This window comes from Oncorhynchus nerka, linkage group LG24 (genome assembly GCF_034236695.1).
Source record: "Oncorhynchus nerka isolate Pitt River linkage group LG24, Oner_Uvic_2.0, whole genome shotgun sequence".
NCBI classification, from domain to species: domain Eukaryota; kingdom Metazoa; phylum Chordata; class Actinopteri; order Salmoniformes; family Salmonidae; genus Oncorhynchus; species Oncorhynchus nerka.
The window spans coordinates 95,668,400-95,682,460 of NC_088419.1; the positions used below are offsets into that span (position 1 = coordinate 95,668,400).

At 43.5% G+C, this 14,061-nt stretch overlaps 1 protein-coding gene across 1 annotated transcript; it reads right to left on the reverse strand.

Moving 5' to 3' along the window:
* Positions 1–1,681: 1,681 nt before the first annotated feature.
* Positions 1,682–3,198, reverse strand: LOC115124481 (uncharacterized). The gene is made up of 4 exons (XM_065008530.1): positions 3,139–3,198; positions 2,819–2,968; positions 2,454–2,689; positions 1,682–2,093 (listed from the first exon to the last, which is right to left on the reverse strand). The coding sequence occupies exons 1-4, from the start codon at positions 3,196–3,198 to the stop codon at positions 1,682–1,684; spliced, it is 858 nt and encodes a 285-aa protein (XP_064864602.1).
* Between the last annotated feature and the right edge of the window lie 10,863 nt (positions 3,199–14,061).

Genomic DNA, 14,061 nt, shown 5'->3' on the forward strand with positions numbered 1-14,061 from the left:
TGGGCGGGACTTCATGGGCAGATGTGGTCGATTGGTGGTTTGTACCATGCCCCCCTCGGAGCGGGAGGGCTTCACAGGGTTCTTGGTGTAGGTCTGGGGGTGGAGTGTGGCCGAGGCCGAGGCAGTGGTGACGGAGGACGGGGGCTTGGTCTCAGAACAGGTGTAAGAGTGGTTACGAGGGGTGGGGACCGGGGGCCGATCAGGGTCCTGGTCAGAGGGTTTGGTGAAGGTGAAGATGGGGTCAGGTGGACCTTGGAGCGTTGAGGGTCTGGTTGGTCTTTAGATCCTCCCTTCACGTACAGAGGGTTGTCAAACATCTCCGCTGGCTTCCCCAATTTCATCAACAGTATAAACTACTTGGTTATCCACCTCTGGGAATGATTTGAACCCTAAACTGTTTCAATAGCTACCACTTTTGTCCTTGGACTTTTAATGCTCATCGTTGCACCTTCCTCATGTTGGAAAGTATTTTTCATTGTCTGATAATGAGCTGAGTTTGTAATAAATTTGTCTGTAACGCCTCGTCACTCGTCTGCTTTGCTGCATGGTTTATTTGCTCCCTCTTGGTCAGGTGGTAATAATAATCAATAACTGGTTTAAACCTCTCTGGGATATGTGGCACCTGGCCAATAGCCAGGGAAAATGCAGAGCGCCAAATTCAAACACATTTCTATAAAAATCTACCTTTCAGTAAATGACACATGGAAGATATCAAATTAAAGCTACACTCGTTGTGAATCCAGCCAACATGTCAGATTTCAGAAAGGCTTTTCGGGCGAAAGCGTAAGATGCTATTATCTGATGACAGCACAACAGTAAACAAAGAGAGAGAAGCATATCTCAACCCTGCAGGCGTGACACAAAACACAGAAATAAAAATATAATTCATGCCTTACCTTTGACCAGCTTCTTTTGTTGGCACTCCGATATGTCCCATAAACATCACAAATGGTCCTTTTGTTCGATTATTTCCATCGATATTTATCCAAAATGTTCATGTATTTTTTTTCTTAGTTTGATCCAGAAAAACACTGGTTCCAACTTGCTCAACGTGACTACAAAATATCTCAAAAGTTACCTGTAAACTTTGCCAAAACATTTCAAACTACTTTTGTAATACAACTTGAGGTATTTTTTAACGTAAATAATCCATTAAATTGTAGACGGGATGATCTGTGTTCTATACAGGAGGAAAACAAACTGTAGCTTTCTGGTCACGCGCCTCTAACTAACAGTACACTACAAGTGACCCTCGTTCTGACCAGGGCTACTTCTTCATTTCACAAAGGAAAACCTCAACCAATTTCTAAAGACTGGTGACATCCAGTGGAAGCAGTAGGAGTAGTAGTGCAAGAAGGTCGCTGAGAAATCAGGATTCCCAATGAAAATTAATTGAAAAGTGACCTAAAAAAAAAAAAAAAATCTGAATGGTTTGGCCTCGGGGTTTCGCCTGCTACATAAGTTCTGTTATACTCACAGACGTGATTCAAACAGTTTTAGAAACTTTCGGTGGGGCTAGGGGTTGGGGCCTGTTGGTGGGGGACCAGGCTAGGGGTTGGGGCCTGTTGGTGGGGGACCAGGCTAGGGGTTGGGGCCTGTTGGTGGGGGACCAGGCTAGGGGTTGGGGGCTGTTGGTGGGGGGACCAGGCTAGGGGTTGGGGCCTGTTGGTGGGGGACCAGGCTAGGGGTTGGGGGCTGTTGTTGGGGTGACCAGGCTAGGGGTTGGGGCCTGTTGGTGGGGGATCAAGCTAGGGGTTGGGGGCTGTTGGTGGGGGACCAGGCTAAGGGTTGGGGGCTGTTGGTGGGGGGACCAGGCTAAGGGTTGGGGGCTGTTGGTGAGGGACCAGGCTAGGGGTTGGGGCTGTTGTTGGGGGACCAGGCTAGGGGTTGGGGCCTGTTGGTGGGGGATCAAGCTAGGGGTTGGGGGCTGTTGGTGGGGGACCAGGCTAAGGGTTGGGGGCTGTTGGTGGGGGGACCAGGCTAGGGGTTGGGGGCTGTTGGTGGGGGACCAGGCTAGGGGTTGGGGCCTGTTGGTGGGGGACCAGGCTAGGGGTTGGGGCCTGTTGGTGGGGGACCAGGCTAGGGGTTGGGGGCTGTTGGTGGGGGGACCAGGCTAGGGGTTGGGGCCTGTTGGTGGGGGACCAGGCTAGGGGTTGGGGGCTGTTGTTGGGGTGACCAGGCTAGGGGTTGGGGCCTGTTGGTGGGGGATCAAGCTAGGGGTTGGGGGCTGTTGGTGGGGGGACCAGGATAAGGGTTGGGGGCTGTTGGTGGGGGGGACCAGGCTAAGGGTTGGGGGCTGTTGGTGAGGGGACCAGGCTAGGGGTTGGGGGCTGTTGTTGGGGGACCAGGCTAGGGGTTGGGGCCTGTTGGTGGGGGATCAAGCTAGGGGTTGGGGGCTGTTGGGGGTTGGGGCGGGGGACCAGGCTAGGGGTTGGGGCCTGTTGGTGGGGGACCAGGCTAGGGGTTGGGGGCTGTTGGTGGGGACCAGGCTAGGGGTTGGGGCCTGTTGGTGGGGGATCAAGCTAGGGGTTGGGGGCTGTTGGTGGGGGACCAGGCTAAGGGTTGGGGGCTGTTGGTGGGGGGACCAGGCTAGGGGTTGGGGGCTGTTGGTGGGGGACCAGGCTAGGGGTTGGGGGCTGTTGGTGGGGGACCAGGCTAGGGGTTGGGGGCTGTTGTTGGGGTGACCAGGCTAGGGGTTGGGACCTGTTGGTGGGGGATCAAGCTAGGGGTTGGGGGCTGTTGGTGGGGGACCAGGCTAAGGGTTGGGGGCTGTTGGTGGGGGACCAGGCTAGGGGTTGGGGGCTGTTGGTGAGGGGACCAGGCTAGGGGTTGGGGGCTGTTGTTGGGGGACCAGGCTAGGGGTTGGGGCCTGTTGGTGGGGGATCAAGCTAGGGGTTGGGGGCTGTTGGTGGGGGACCAGGCTAAGGGTTGGGGGCTGTTGGTGGGGGACCAGGCTAAGGGTTGGGGGCTGTTGGTGAGGGGACCAGGCTAGGGGTTGGGGGCTGTTGTTGGGGGGACCAGGCTAGGGGTTGGGGCCTGTTGGTGGGGGGACCAGGCTAGGGGTTGGGGGCTGTTGGTGAGGGGTTAATACTTTTATCATTTATTTTTATATTGCATAGAAAGACTTGCCAAACTTACCCCCTGAAAGTGCTGGTTGTTGGCTAGCTCAATTTTACCACAATGCTTCTTGTCATTCATCTCTTATTTTGGGGGGATTTTTTGAAAAGCTGACGACTCTTACATTTATGTATTCGATAGATCAGCATTATTAGCTGATGTTTGAAATGACTGTCCAGATTCTACCCTGGTTATTTTTTTTTTTTCTATGTTCATGTTTTCCAGAAACATGGTACTGTATGCAACATTGATATACGGTATTGTCTGTCTGAATGTTCCCCATGATCAATGAATGCTCTGCTTTTGTTTTCCCTTTTAGATTGAGAGTTCGCTCTCCTCAGTTTTTTCTTCATAATGTAACACAAAGGGACTAATTAGTGATTCTGTTGCAAAACCATTTAACTCCGAATGGGAAAAAATGAAAACAAGAGTTTCTATTGGATAAAAATCAGGTAGGTCCCGCCCCGTTTTCTCTGTTTGAATGTTTGTTTCTTAAACGGTTTCCGTTAAATGAATACACCCCAGGATATTTAAGCGCTGAATATATTATTTTGATTACTTCTTTGATATTTGGTGTACACAAAAACTTGTTTTGAAACCTTTGCAGTTGCCGTTCAATCAATTGAATGTATGGGTTATATACAATATGTGTACAGCTATATAATGCCAGTGGGATAGCCACTTGCACAATAGACCATATCTACATGTACATACTACCTCAATCAGCCTGACTAACCAGTGTCTGTATGTAGCCTCGCTACTTTTATAGCCTCGCTACTTTTATAGCCTCGCTACTGTATATAGCCTCGCTACTTTTATAGCCTCGCTACTGTATATAGCCTGTCTTTTTACAGTTGATTTTATTTCTTTACCTACCTATTGTTCACCAAACACCTTTTTTGCACTGTTGGTTAGAGCCTGTAAGTAAGTATTTCACTATAAGGTCTACTACAGCTGTTGTATTCAGCGCACGTGACAAATAAACTTTGATTTGACCAGATTGCTGAGTGTGCAACTCAATATTAGGAAGGCGCTCCTAATGTTTGCTATACACAGTAGACCAGTGTCTTGAACAAGCAGAATTCTCTTCCTTCTTCTGTTAAATCAATTGTATACTATGTACCTTTTATTAGCTAAGCGATAAGTGGTAAATGCAATTTTCGTATATACGGGCTCTCTGTCCCACCTCGCAGGGTAAACAGAGAACTGACTTGTTCCTGACAAAGATATTATAATATACTCTGACAGAAGTAGTTCCTGCTTCCGAGCCGGCACAGAGTAGAGACTGGGCGTGGTTAAACTCACCCAGCTGGTCCCAGCCCCCTAGGCGCTTCAGCGGTCAGTCGTTGTAGTTGTGTAGAATATACAGTTATCACATACCTGGCTCCTGTTATCTAACAAAATACCATTTGTTCCCTACCCTACATTCTGTATGTGCCCCCAACAATTCATGATAGCTGCCTACACCCAAGCCAAGGCCACAGCCTTTCCGCTAGTCACACCATACGTTGCAAAATGTTGCTTTAAACATACACAGACACCCTCATGATAGGCCAAGCATATTTTCAAATCATCACACTTCCCAGAGTGCACCACATCAGAGAGAAAGAGGCAAAGCCAGAGAGATAACTGTGCCCAAAATCTGTCTTCTCCAGCAGTTTTTGTATGGAGTTCAATGAGAGTGTTGAATTTGGTCGACAACAAAAAATGATTCAAGGCTCATTTGATTCTTGAGGTTTTATTTGATCCAATAGAAGTTTCATAAGTTGTTACAAGTGAACTGAAATAAGTAGATCATTCCAAATGAATTATTTAAGTGAGTCTCAGAAATGGCTAATATATGAATGTTATCAACTTTCCTGCAAAAAAACACTATATCAGAGTTGTGCCTGTTGTTCAAACACGTATCTGCCACTCTCATTGGCTAGAATAGTCCCACCTGATCTTGCCTCCTTCCAACTGCCTTCCATTTTGAAGACGTGTATTTTCATTGTCAGAGCGGCCACTACATTATCTGGTCAAATATAATGGATCATCTGTGATTTAGGGCAGAAGAGGAGGAATTGGAATTGGGCCCAGGGTTCTGCTGATTGGTTGAGGCTACGTGAGGTCAGCCAGGTGGAGATCATTTGCTGTAGATCAAGTCCCATTAAAAACTCCATAATGTTCACAAGGTAGAATATCAATCAACCTTTTTCAGAAAAAAAATTATTCAGGGAAGACGTCACGTCAACACACCTTGTAGCGGTAAATGGAAGTTGTTGCTATGGTAAGTTTACTACGTTCATTAGTGTCTTTTCAGACCGATATGTTTAATACTGTGAGATAATGAGTAATTCTTTCAAATCAAAACAACCATTTCAACCAAGTCATTCATCATTCAAGTAGCAAACTGTTTTAGAACAAATCAAACTAGGGTTTGGTCACGCAAACAAGTATAGTCAGGCTGGGGTGGCGGGCCTGCTGCGGTTTGTACCTGACATGGCACTTGCAGGCTCAAACACAGGAAGCTCAATTATTGGCAAAAGAGCTGATTTGATTTTTTTTTTTACCAATCAGTGAAAAGATCAGAAGTGGGCTGCCTGTGTAAATGCAGCACTTAGGTGTGTGTGTGTGGCTCATGCTCGGCACACAGAAGTTGCCTGTCACTAATCACGTGGGATTTGAAATGTACAACTGTGTTGGGCCTGCAGATGTGATTTCTAATGAGTCAACTGTTCTGTTTGGGAGATCTGTTTTCCATTCTCACCAAGTTGAATAACTGCTATTTGTCCTCCATGATTTCATGCCATGCGCTTCCGCATTAACAGTAAGCCCTTTTCTCTGAAGTTCTTTTTCAATGACCTGATTTTAAATGTCACAGGGTAACATACAATTAAACGTTCTGTGGAACTGAAGTCCTGAGCTCACTTTTGCCGTCTGTTTTCTAGGTGACGGTAGGATGCAACAAGCATGAGTACCTGTTAAGTTCAACATCGCACGAGGAGTACTCCGATGATGAGGTATCTTTCATTTGCTGTACTCGAGGGAGAATTTAATTCAACTGGCGGGGACACCAGTGGTCAATGGATGAAGGCAGTATGCCAGCTCTCGTGCACAGTAGCCTAATAAATCAGACTGAGACCATCTTTCTGGGATCTAGTCTGAATTTAAAGCACTGACAAAATGTTTGAAGTTTCCTTACAAACCAGAAGGTTTATTAAATGACAGTGCAACTTCCTCTACCGGTTGTGTGGTCAGTTGGTCTTTATTTGGGTAGAATTATCCACAGGAAGGTGTTTCCCCAGACTTTAGTGTCTAGGCTGCCGTTGAATTTCTGGAAAACCAGAAACGTTCTACTTGGGCGACGCGCGATCAGATTGTGATGGGCGCATGGACCTGCGTTTTGAAGTTTAGCTTCCCTGTGGATAATTTCTCACTAAATAAGAACCAACAGTACGGACAACCGGCAGAGTAGATGCCAATATAATTGGCACTTGACTTTCGTGAGGGATTTTTTTTGTTTTGTTCTTTTTGTCTTTGCTAGTAAAAATAATAATAAAATGTGTGGTGAGGCTATCCCACCAGAGAGGGTTGGTGTCATCACATCGGGACTATATCCACAGTCGGGTCGACCATCTGGTTTTATTTTCAGATCTCAACCAAGAAAGAGATGCACTGGAGACTTGGCCCAGAGAACCACGACGATACTGTCCTGTATGACTTTGAGATGGCCTGTGATACCCAGGAGGAGATACTGGTGAAGTCTGCAGACAATGGTGTGGCCTGTCTAACACGGACAGACCCTGTGTTGCATGATTGGGGTGGTTTTGGTTCATTTGAATAATTATATGAAATAATAAATGGCTCTAACATTATTGCAAGACAGTAAACTACTATTTATTTTAGATGACCTCCTGGTCATTACTGCAGTTAACTCCTTAATACCAATATTTCATAGGAAATTGTCATAAAAAAACGTAGACGGATTCTGTAGTTTTGACTATTTACAATAAACTAACAAAGCGCGCAATGTTTTGAAATGTTTGATTCGGTATCTGGGGCAAATAAAACTACTTTTAACCATAATTCTTGTGATATAGGATATTTAAGTTATTAATGAATGTTGATTTTACTGTCTGAGCATCATGGGTTTACTGTAATACTGGTCTCTGGTCAAATCACTCTTCTATTGAACCTAGAAGTCTCTTGAAGCCATGCTAGCGTTATGTACCCGTCCAGGTGTATTAGCCATGCTAGCGTTATGTACCTGTCCAGGTGTATTAGCCATGCTAGCGTTATGTACCTGTCCAGGTGTATTAGCCGTGCTAGCGTTATGTACCTGTCCAGGTGTATTAGCCATGCTAGCGTTATGTAGCCTTCCAGGTGTGTTAGCCATGCTAGCGTTATGTAGCCTTCCAGGTGTGTTAGCCATGCTAGCGTTATGTGACCGTCCAGGTGTATTAGCCATGCTAGTGTTATGTGACCGTCCAGGTGTATTAGCCATGCTAGCGTTATGTAGCCTTCCAGGTGTATTAGCCATGCTAGCGTTAATGTAGCCTTCCAGGTGTATTAGCCATGCTAGCGTTATGTAGCCTTCCAGGTGTGTTAGCCATGCTAGTGTTATGTGACCGTCCAGGTGTATTAGCCATGCTAGCGTTATGTAGCCTTCCAGGTGTGGAAGCCATACTAGCGTTATGTACCTGTCCAGGTGTATTAGGCATGCTAGCGTTATGTACCCGTCCAGGTGTGGAAGCCATACTAGCGTTATGTAGCCTTCCAGGTGTATTAGCCATGCTAGCGTTATGTAGCCTTCCAGGTGTGTTAGCCATGCTAGCGTTATGTAGCCTTCCAGGTGTGTTAGCCATGCTAGCGTTATGTAGCCTTCCAGGTGTGTTAGCCATGCTAGCGTTATGTAGCCTTCCAGGTGTATTAGCCATGCTAGCGTTATGTAGCCTTCCAGGTGTTAGCCATGCTATCGTTATGTGACCGTCCAGGTGTAGATCAGGAAGTATTAACTCCGTGTGCCATGTACTTTCCTGTGAAGAGACATGAGACATTTAGGACAAACTGTACACTAAAACAAAATGACCCCAAACAGTTTGTTGCAAACATTTGCACTCATTTATCTGAGGTGCTTTCAATTACTGGTTACTCGACTTGGGTGTTTTCACATGGTACTACCACATAAAACATTAGACTGGAGTCCTGAGTTTCCTTTGTTTTCTAGGTGGCGGTGGAATTCATCACCCATGATGCCCTGTCGCGATCAATATCACACGAGGAGTACTCAGACGATGAGGTATGTCCTTTCTCATTTGCCGTAATCTAATATAAAAGATAAGTTTCTGTTGAAGTTGCGGGACACTATTGGTACAGGAACTCTAAACACTGTTTTTTTTTCCAGATCTCAACCAAGAAGGCGATGCATTGGAGACTTGGACCAGCAGATCACTGTGATACTATTCCCTACACGGGCAACTTGAACCATAGTGTTGCTGTTCGCTTTGACTTTGATAATACTGTCCTGTATGACTTTGACATGGACCGTGATACCCAGGAGGAGGAGATGGTGAAGTCTGCCGAGGATGAAGTGTCCTGTCGAACACACAGATACAGGTTTTGTAGTCTGGATAGACCCTCTGTTGGCTGATTGTGGGGTGTGTGTTGTGGCTTTTTTTTTTAAATATGTAATGTCTAATTATCTTTATGAATTAATAAAATTGATTATTATTATTTGGGCTTTTATTCAACAATATATTAGATCAAATCCAGGCAAACTCTTATTCTAGCAGGTAACCTAAAACATTTGATAAGATTGACAAATGTAATAAAAAGTCATCTCTAAACATGATGTACACCTGGAGATTACCCGACTACAAGAGACAACCTAGAAAGGTTTTATTTATTGGCTCCTTCTGTATCATGCTTATTTACACTGAGCGACAGAATATGGAGAACGAACAGAGCGCATCGTCAAGACGATGTGATTAAATATGTCAATTAAAGTTTACATTTAACATTACAAATGTACAGTAGACATACAGAGAATGTCCCCTGATTTTTATAATTTGGGATGCTTTTAAGGTGTACATTAGGGGAATTATATTCTGAGTTAATTGAAGGAAAATACAAGTACAAAGAAGCACTTTGCTTTTGTTTTGGTGTTTTCTATTAAATGTCTGCTCAACCCATGTGGAAAAAAAACGCTGAAATAAATGGCAATAGGTCAAAATAACCGATCAACAGCAATCCTTTTAAAGTGGACCACAAATCAAATACTTAAGATGAAAGCAAGCAGCAAATATAAAGAACTTATCTCATTACTCATAGAAAGCCGATCTAATTAAATAATCTTCCCATAAATCTAAAAATAACCTCAGTCATGGCTCCCAAAGTTTGTTTTTGTATTCTTGTGTTCGGTGGGGTAATTGGTATTTTAAATAAGTATACGGTCACAAGACTTGTGGGCAACTAAACTCATAGCATAAACAATTGTACATCTTCCTAAATCTGAGGGTGGTTTTAACTTTCCAATTCTTGGGTGGTGAGTTGATGCGATTCCAAGGCTTTTACTAGCGACACCTAAAATGAACTAAAGAGGAACAACGAGTACATAGTGAAGATCATGCTCGTCCCCGGAAACTTTACGTGTCTATTTTCAAAGGATAAAGATAAAAACATTAACACCCCCCACAGAGTCTATGTCAAATCCCCATCAGAATCTTCAAGAGTTGTTTTTTTTTTATTTATTTTTTTAACATGGACTTCGTCTCAATCCGCTGATGATGGCCTCCCGCGTTGGAAGGTGGCCGAGTTCCAGCGGTGTTTCAGACCAGGAGACATCCCGATTAATTGGTGTTGTAGCGTCCGACAGGTTTGGCCAACACACTAATATCACCCCTAATATCACCCCTCTTTGTGTGAGACTCACGAGCAAGTACGTGTCAGTGTTCTGCTCTAGAGACGCCCACAAACCTCACAGGACTTGACAATGTAGCCCGGTACCAGTTTAGAAAAATGGAAGTAGTTTAGTGCCAATAAAGGGGTTAAATATGCTTTTATTTTTTTTAAATCTAAATTTCCTGATCTTATGTCTCCCAGATATTGGACAGACACTTTTTAAAAAAAACTTTTGATTTATTTTTTATGTTTCTCCATGTATGCATCTGTTATATTCAATGTGTTTCTATGGGCTAATGGTAGTAAGGCCAAATTCAATGTTTCATCAAATATATAATTTAACTGTTTATATCTAGACTCTTAAGGATCGACAACTTAATAGTAAAGAACACTATAACAACATGGAAGAACATTGGAGTATTCTACAAGATCCAAAAACACTCCCTAAAAATTACAAGCCTTTATGGAACAATCCTTAGGACAGCATTTTTACAGAATTCACATTTATTTCCATGACCGATTTAAAAAGCCATTTTGGACTGACCAATGTAGATATTTTCAGATACCTAAAAGTTTCATATAAAAAAAATGTCCATCTGAAATCTTGAGGGAATCCTATTTGAGTCATAAAATGATGTTCATTTGATAGGTAAGATATAGAAAACCTTGCAGAGAGCCTATCCAACTGACAATCTCTTAGACAAAAAATATATAAACTATTGTAACCAAGACTTAAAAAACTGATATTGGTTCAAGATGGGGGGAGGGGAAAGTTGGAGCATTATGAAATAACAGTTAATTCAAATGTACACTTAATCCAGTATAAAGTCATGTATAGAATTTATTCCGCAAGAGACAAAATACACAAATTCTACTCCAGCACAATGGCAGAGTCATGTCTTTAGTGTAAAACTAACAATGACTCCATAATCCATGCCTTCTGGGAGTGTTATGATGTCATAGAGGTATGGGCGGAGTTAGAACGTTGGCTGTCAGAAGAATCACAATGTCAACTTTTAATCCGTCTGTCTGCGTATTCCAAGACGTGGCACATGAGGGTGCAGGGAGATACCCAATGGGGTTGGATGATTCTCTTCTCATCAATCATCTTGGGGGGGGGAACTATACTCAACTGGACATCAACAAAATCCTCCATTAACACAATGGAAAGGTCAAATGCTTCATAATGTAAATGTTGAAAGTGCCAGAAAAACAAAATGGTGCAGTTTGAGGCCCTTTGGCGGAGAGCGATGGAGGTGTGGGTCTGTGTTGTGGATGTTTGTGTGCGTCTGTATGTTGTCGTTTGTATGTGGATATTTTGTATTGTTAAAAAATAAAAATATATATATATATATATATAATAGTACAAAATATGAAGTGAAAGATATGATCTAACTATTTGGACTGGGATCTGTGGATAATATAACCAGATCTCTTTTTACCGTAAGTCTTGGGGATGTGACACATTTGTGGTTAAAGGAAACAATGACATACAGTGGCTTGTGAAAGTATTCACCCCCTTTGGCATTTTTCCTATTTTGTTGCCTTACAACCTGGAATTAAAATATATATTTTTTTGGTGGGTTTGTATCATTTGATTTACACAACATGCCTACCACTTTGAAGATGCAAAATATTTATGTGAAACAAACAAGAAATAAGACAAAAAAACAGAACGCTTGAACGTCCCTAACTATTTACCCCCCCCCCCTTTTTGCAGAAATGACAGCTGCAAGTCTCTTGGGGTATGTCTCTATAAGCTTGGCCCATCTAGCCACTGGGATTTTTTCCCATTCTTCAAGGCAAAACTGCTCCAGCTCCTTCAAGTTGGATGGGTTCCACTGATGTACAGCAATCTGTAAGTCAAACCACAGATTCTCAATTGGATTGAGGTCTAGACTTTGACTAGGCCATTCCAAGACATTTAAATGTTTCCCCTTAAACCACTCAAGAGTTGCTTTAGCAGTATGCTTAGGGTCATTTTCCTGCTGGAAGGTGAACCTCCGTCCCAGTCTCAAATCTCTGGGAGACTGAAACAGGTTTCCCTCAAGAATTTCCCTGTACTTAGCTCCATCCATCATTCCTTCAATTCTGACCAGTTTCCCCGTCCCTGCCGATGAAATACATCCCCACAGCATGATGCTGCCACCACCATGCTTCACTGGGGATAGTGTTCTCAGGGGAATGAGAGGTGTTGGGTTTGCGCCAGACATAGCGTTTTCCTTGATGGCCAAAAAGCTCAATATTAGTCTCATCTGACCAGAGTACCTTCTTACATATATTTGGGGAGTTTCCCACATGTCTTTTGGCGAACACCAAACGTGTTTGGTTATTTTTTTCTTTAAGCAATCAACTTTTTTCTGGCCAATTTTCCATAAAGCCCAGCTCTGTGGAGTGTACGGCTTAAAGTGGTCCTATGGACAGATACTCCAATCTCTGCTGTGGAGCTTTGCAGCTCCTTCAGGGTTATCTTTGGTCTCTTTGTTGCCTCTCTGATTAATGCCCTCCTTGCCTGGTCCGTGAGTTTTGGTGGGCTGCCCTCTCTTGCAGGTTTGTTGTCGTGCCATATTCTTTAAATGTTTTAATGTTTTTAATGGTGCTTCGTGGGATGTTCAAAGTTTTAGATTTTTTTCATAACCCAACCCTGATCTGAACTTCTCCACAACTTTGTCCCTGACCTGTTTGGAGAGCTCCTTGCTCTTCATGGTGCCCCTTGCTTAGTGGTGTTGCAGACTCTGGGGCCTTTCAGAACAGGTGTGTATATACTGAGCTCATGTGACAGATCATGTGACAATTAGATTGCACACAGGTGGACTTTATTTAACTAATGATGTGACTTCTGAAGGTAATTGGTTGCACCAGATGTTACTTAGGGGCTTCATAGTGAAGAGGGTGAATACATATGTACACACCACTTTTCTGTTTTTATTTATTGTTTCATTTCACTTCATCAATTTTGACTATTTTGGGTATGTCCCTTACATGACATTGAAATAAAAATCCATTTAAATTACAGGTTGTAATGCAACAAAATAGGAAAAAACGCCAAGGGGGATGAATACTTTTGCAAGGCCCTGTATTGTCAATGGGATCATTTAGAGGCTTTATCAGTATGGGACATCAGTAGGGTCATCGTTACTGGTCTGTTTGAAGAACGTTCATGAACCAATTATTTGTCTCAGTTTCACACGTAGTCTTGGAGGTTAAGGGTGTTTTCACACGTAGTCTTGGAGGTTAAGGGTGTTTTCACATGTGGTCTTGGAGGTTAAGGGTGTTTTGACATGTAGTCTTGGAGGTTAAGGGTGTTTTCACACGTAGTCTTGGAGGTTAAGGGTGTTTTGACATGTAGTCTTGGAGGTTAAGGGTGTTTTCACATGTGGTCTTGGAAGTTAAGGGTGTTTTCACATGTAGTCTTGGAGGTTAAGGGTGTTTTGACATGTAGTCTTGGAGGTTAAGGGTGTTTTCACATGAAGTCTTGGAGGTTAAGGGTGTTTTCACATGTCTTGGAAGTTAAGGGTGTTTTCACATGTAGTCTTGGAGGTTAAGGGTGTTTTCACATGAAGTCTTGGAGGTTAAGGGTGTTTTCACATGTAGTCTTGGAGGTTAAGGGTGTTTTCACATGTAGTCTTTGAAGTTAAGGGTGTTTTCACATGTGGTCTTGGAGGTTAAGGGTGTTTTCACATGTAGTCTTGGAGGTTAAGGGTGTTTTCACATGTAGTCTTGGAGGTTAAGGGTGTTTTCACATGTAGTCTTGGAAGTTAAGGGTGTTTTCACATGAAGTCTTGGAGGTTAAGGGTGTTTTGACATGTAGTCTTGGAGGTTAAGGGTGTTTTCACATGAAGTCTTGGAGGTTAAGGGTGTTTTGACATGTAGTCTTGGAAGTTAAGGGTGTTTTCACATGTGGTCTTGGAAGTTAAGGGTGTTTTCACATGAAATTCAGTGCCCTCGTGCGGTTTCAATTCGGTACCAAATTTCTGTATGAATCGCAAATGGCTCCCTATTCCCTATGTAGTGAACTACTTTTGACCAGAGTCCTATTCCCTATGTAGTGCACTACTTTTG

Coding starts and splice junctions, on each gene's coding strand:
- LOC115124481 (XM_065008530.1), bottom strand. CDS start 3,198: ATGAATGACAAGAAGCATTGTGGTAAAATTGAGCTAGCCAACAACCAG. Junction 2,969..3,138: donor ACAACCAGCACTTTCAGGGG/GTAAGTTTGGCA, acceptor CCTCACCAACAG/CCCCCAACCCTTAGCCTGGT. Junction 2,094..2,453: donor AGCCCCCAACCCCTAGCCTG/GTCCCCCACCAA, acceptor CCCCACCAACAG/CCCCCAACCCCTAGCCTGGT.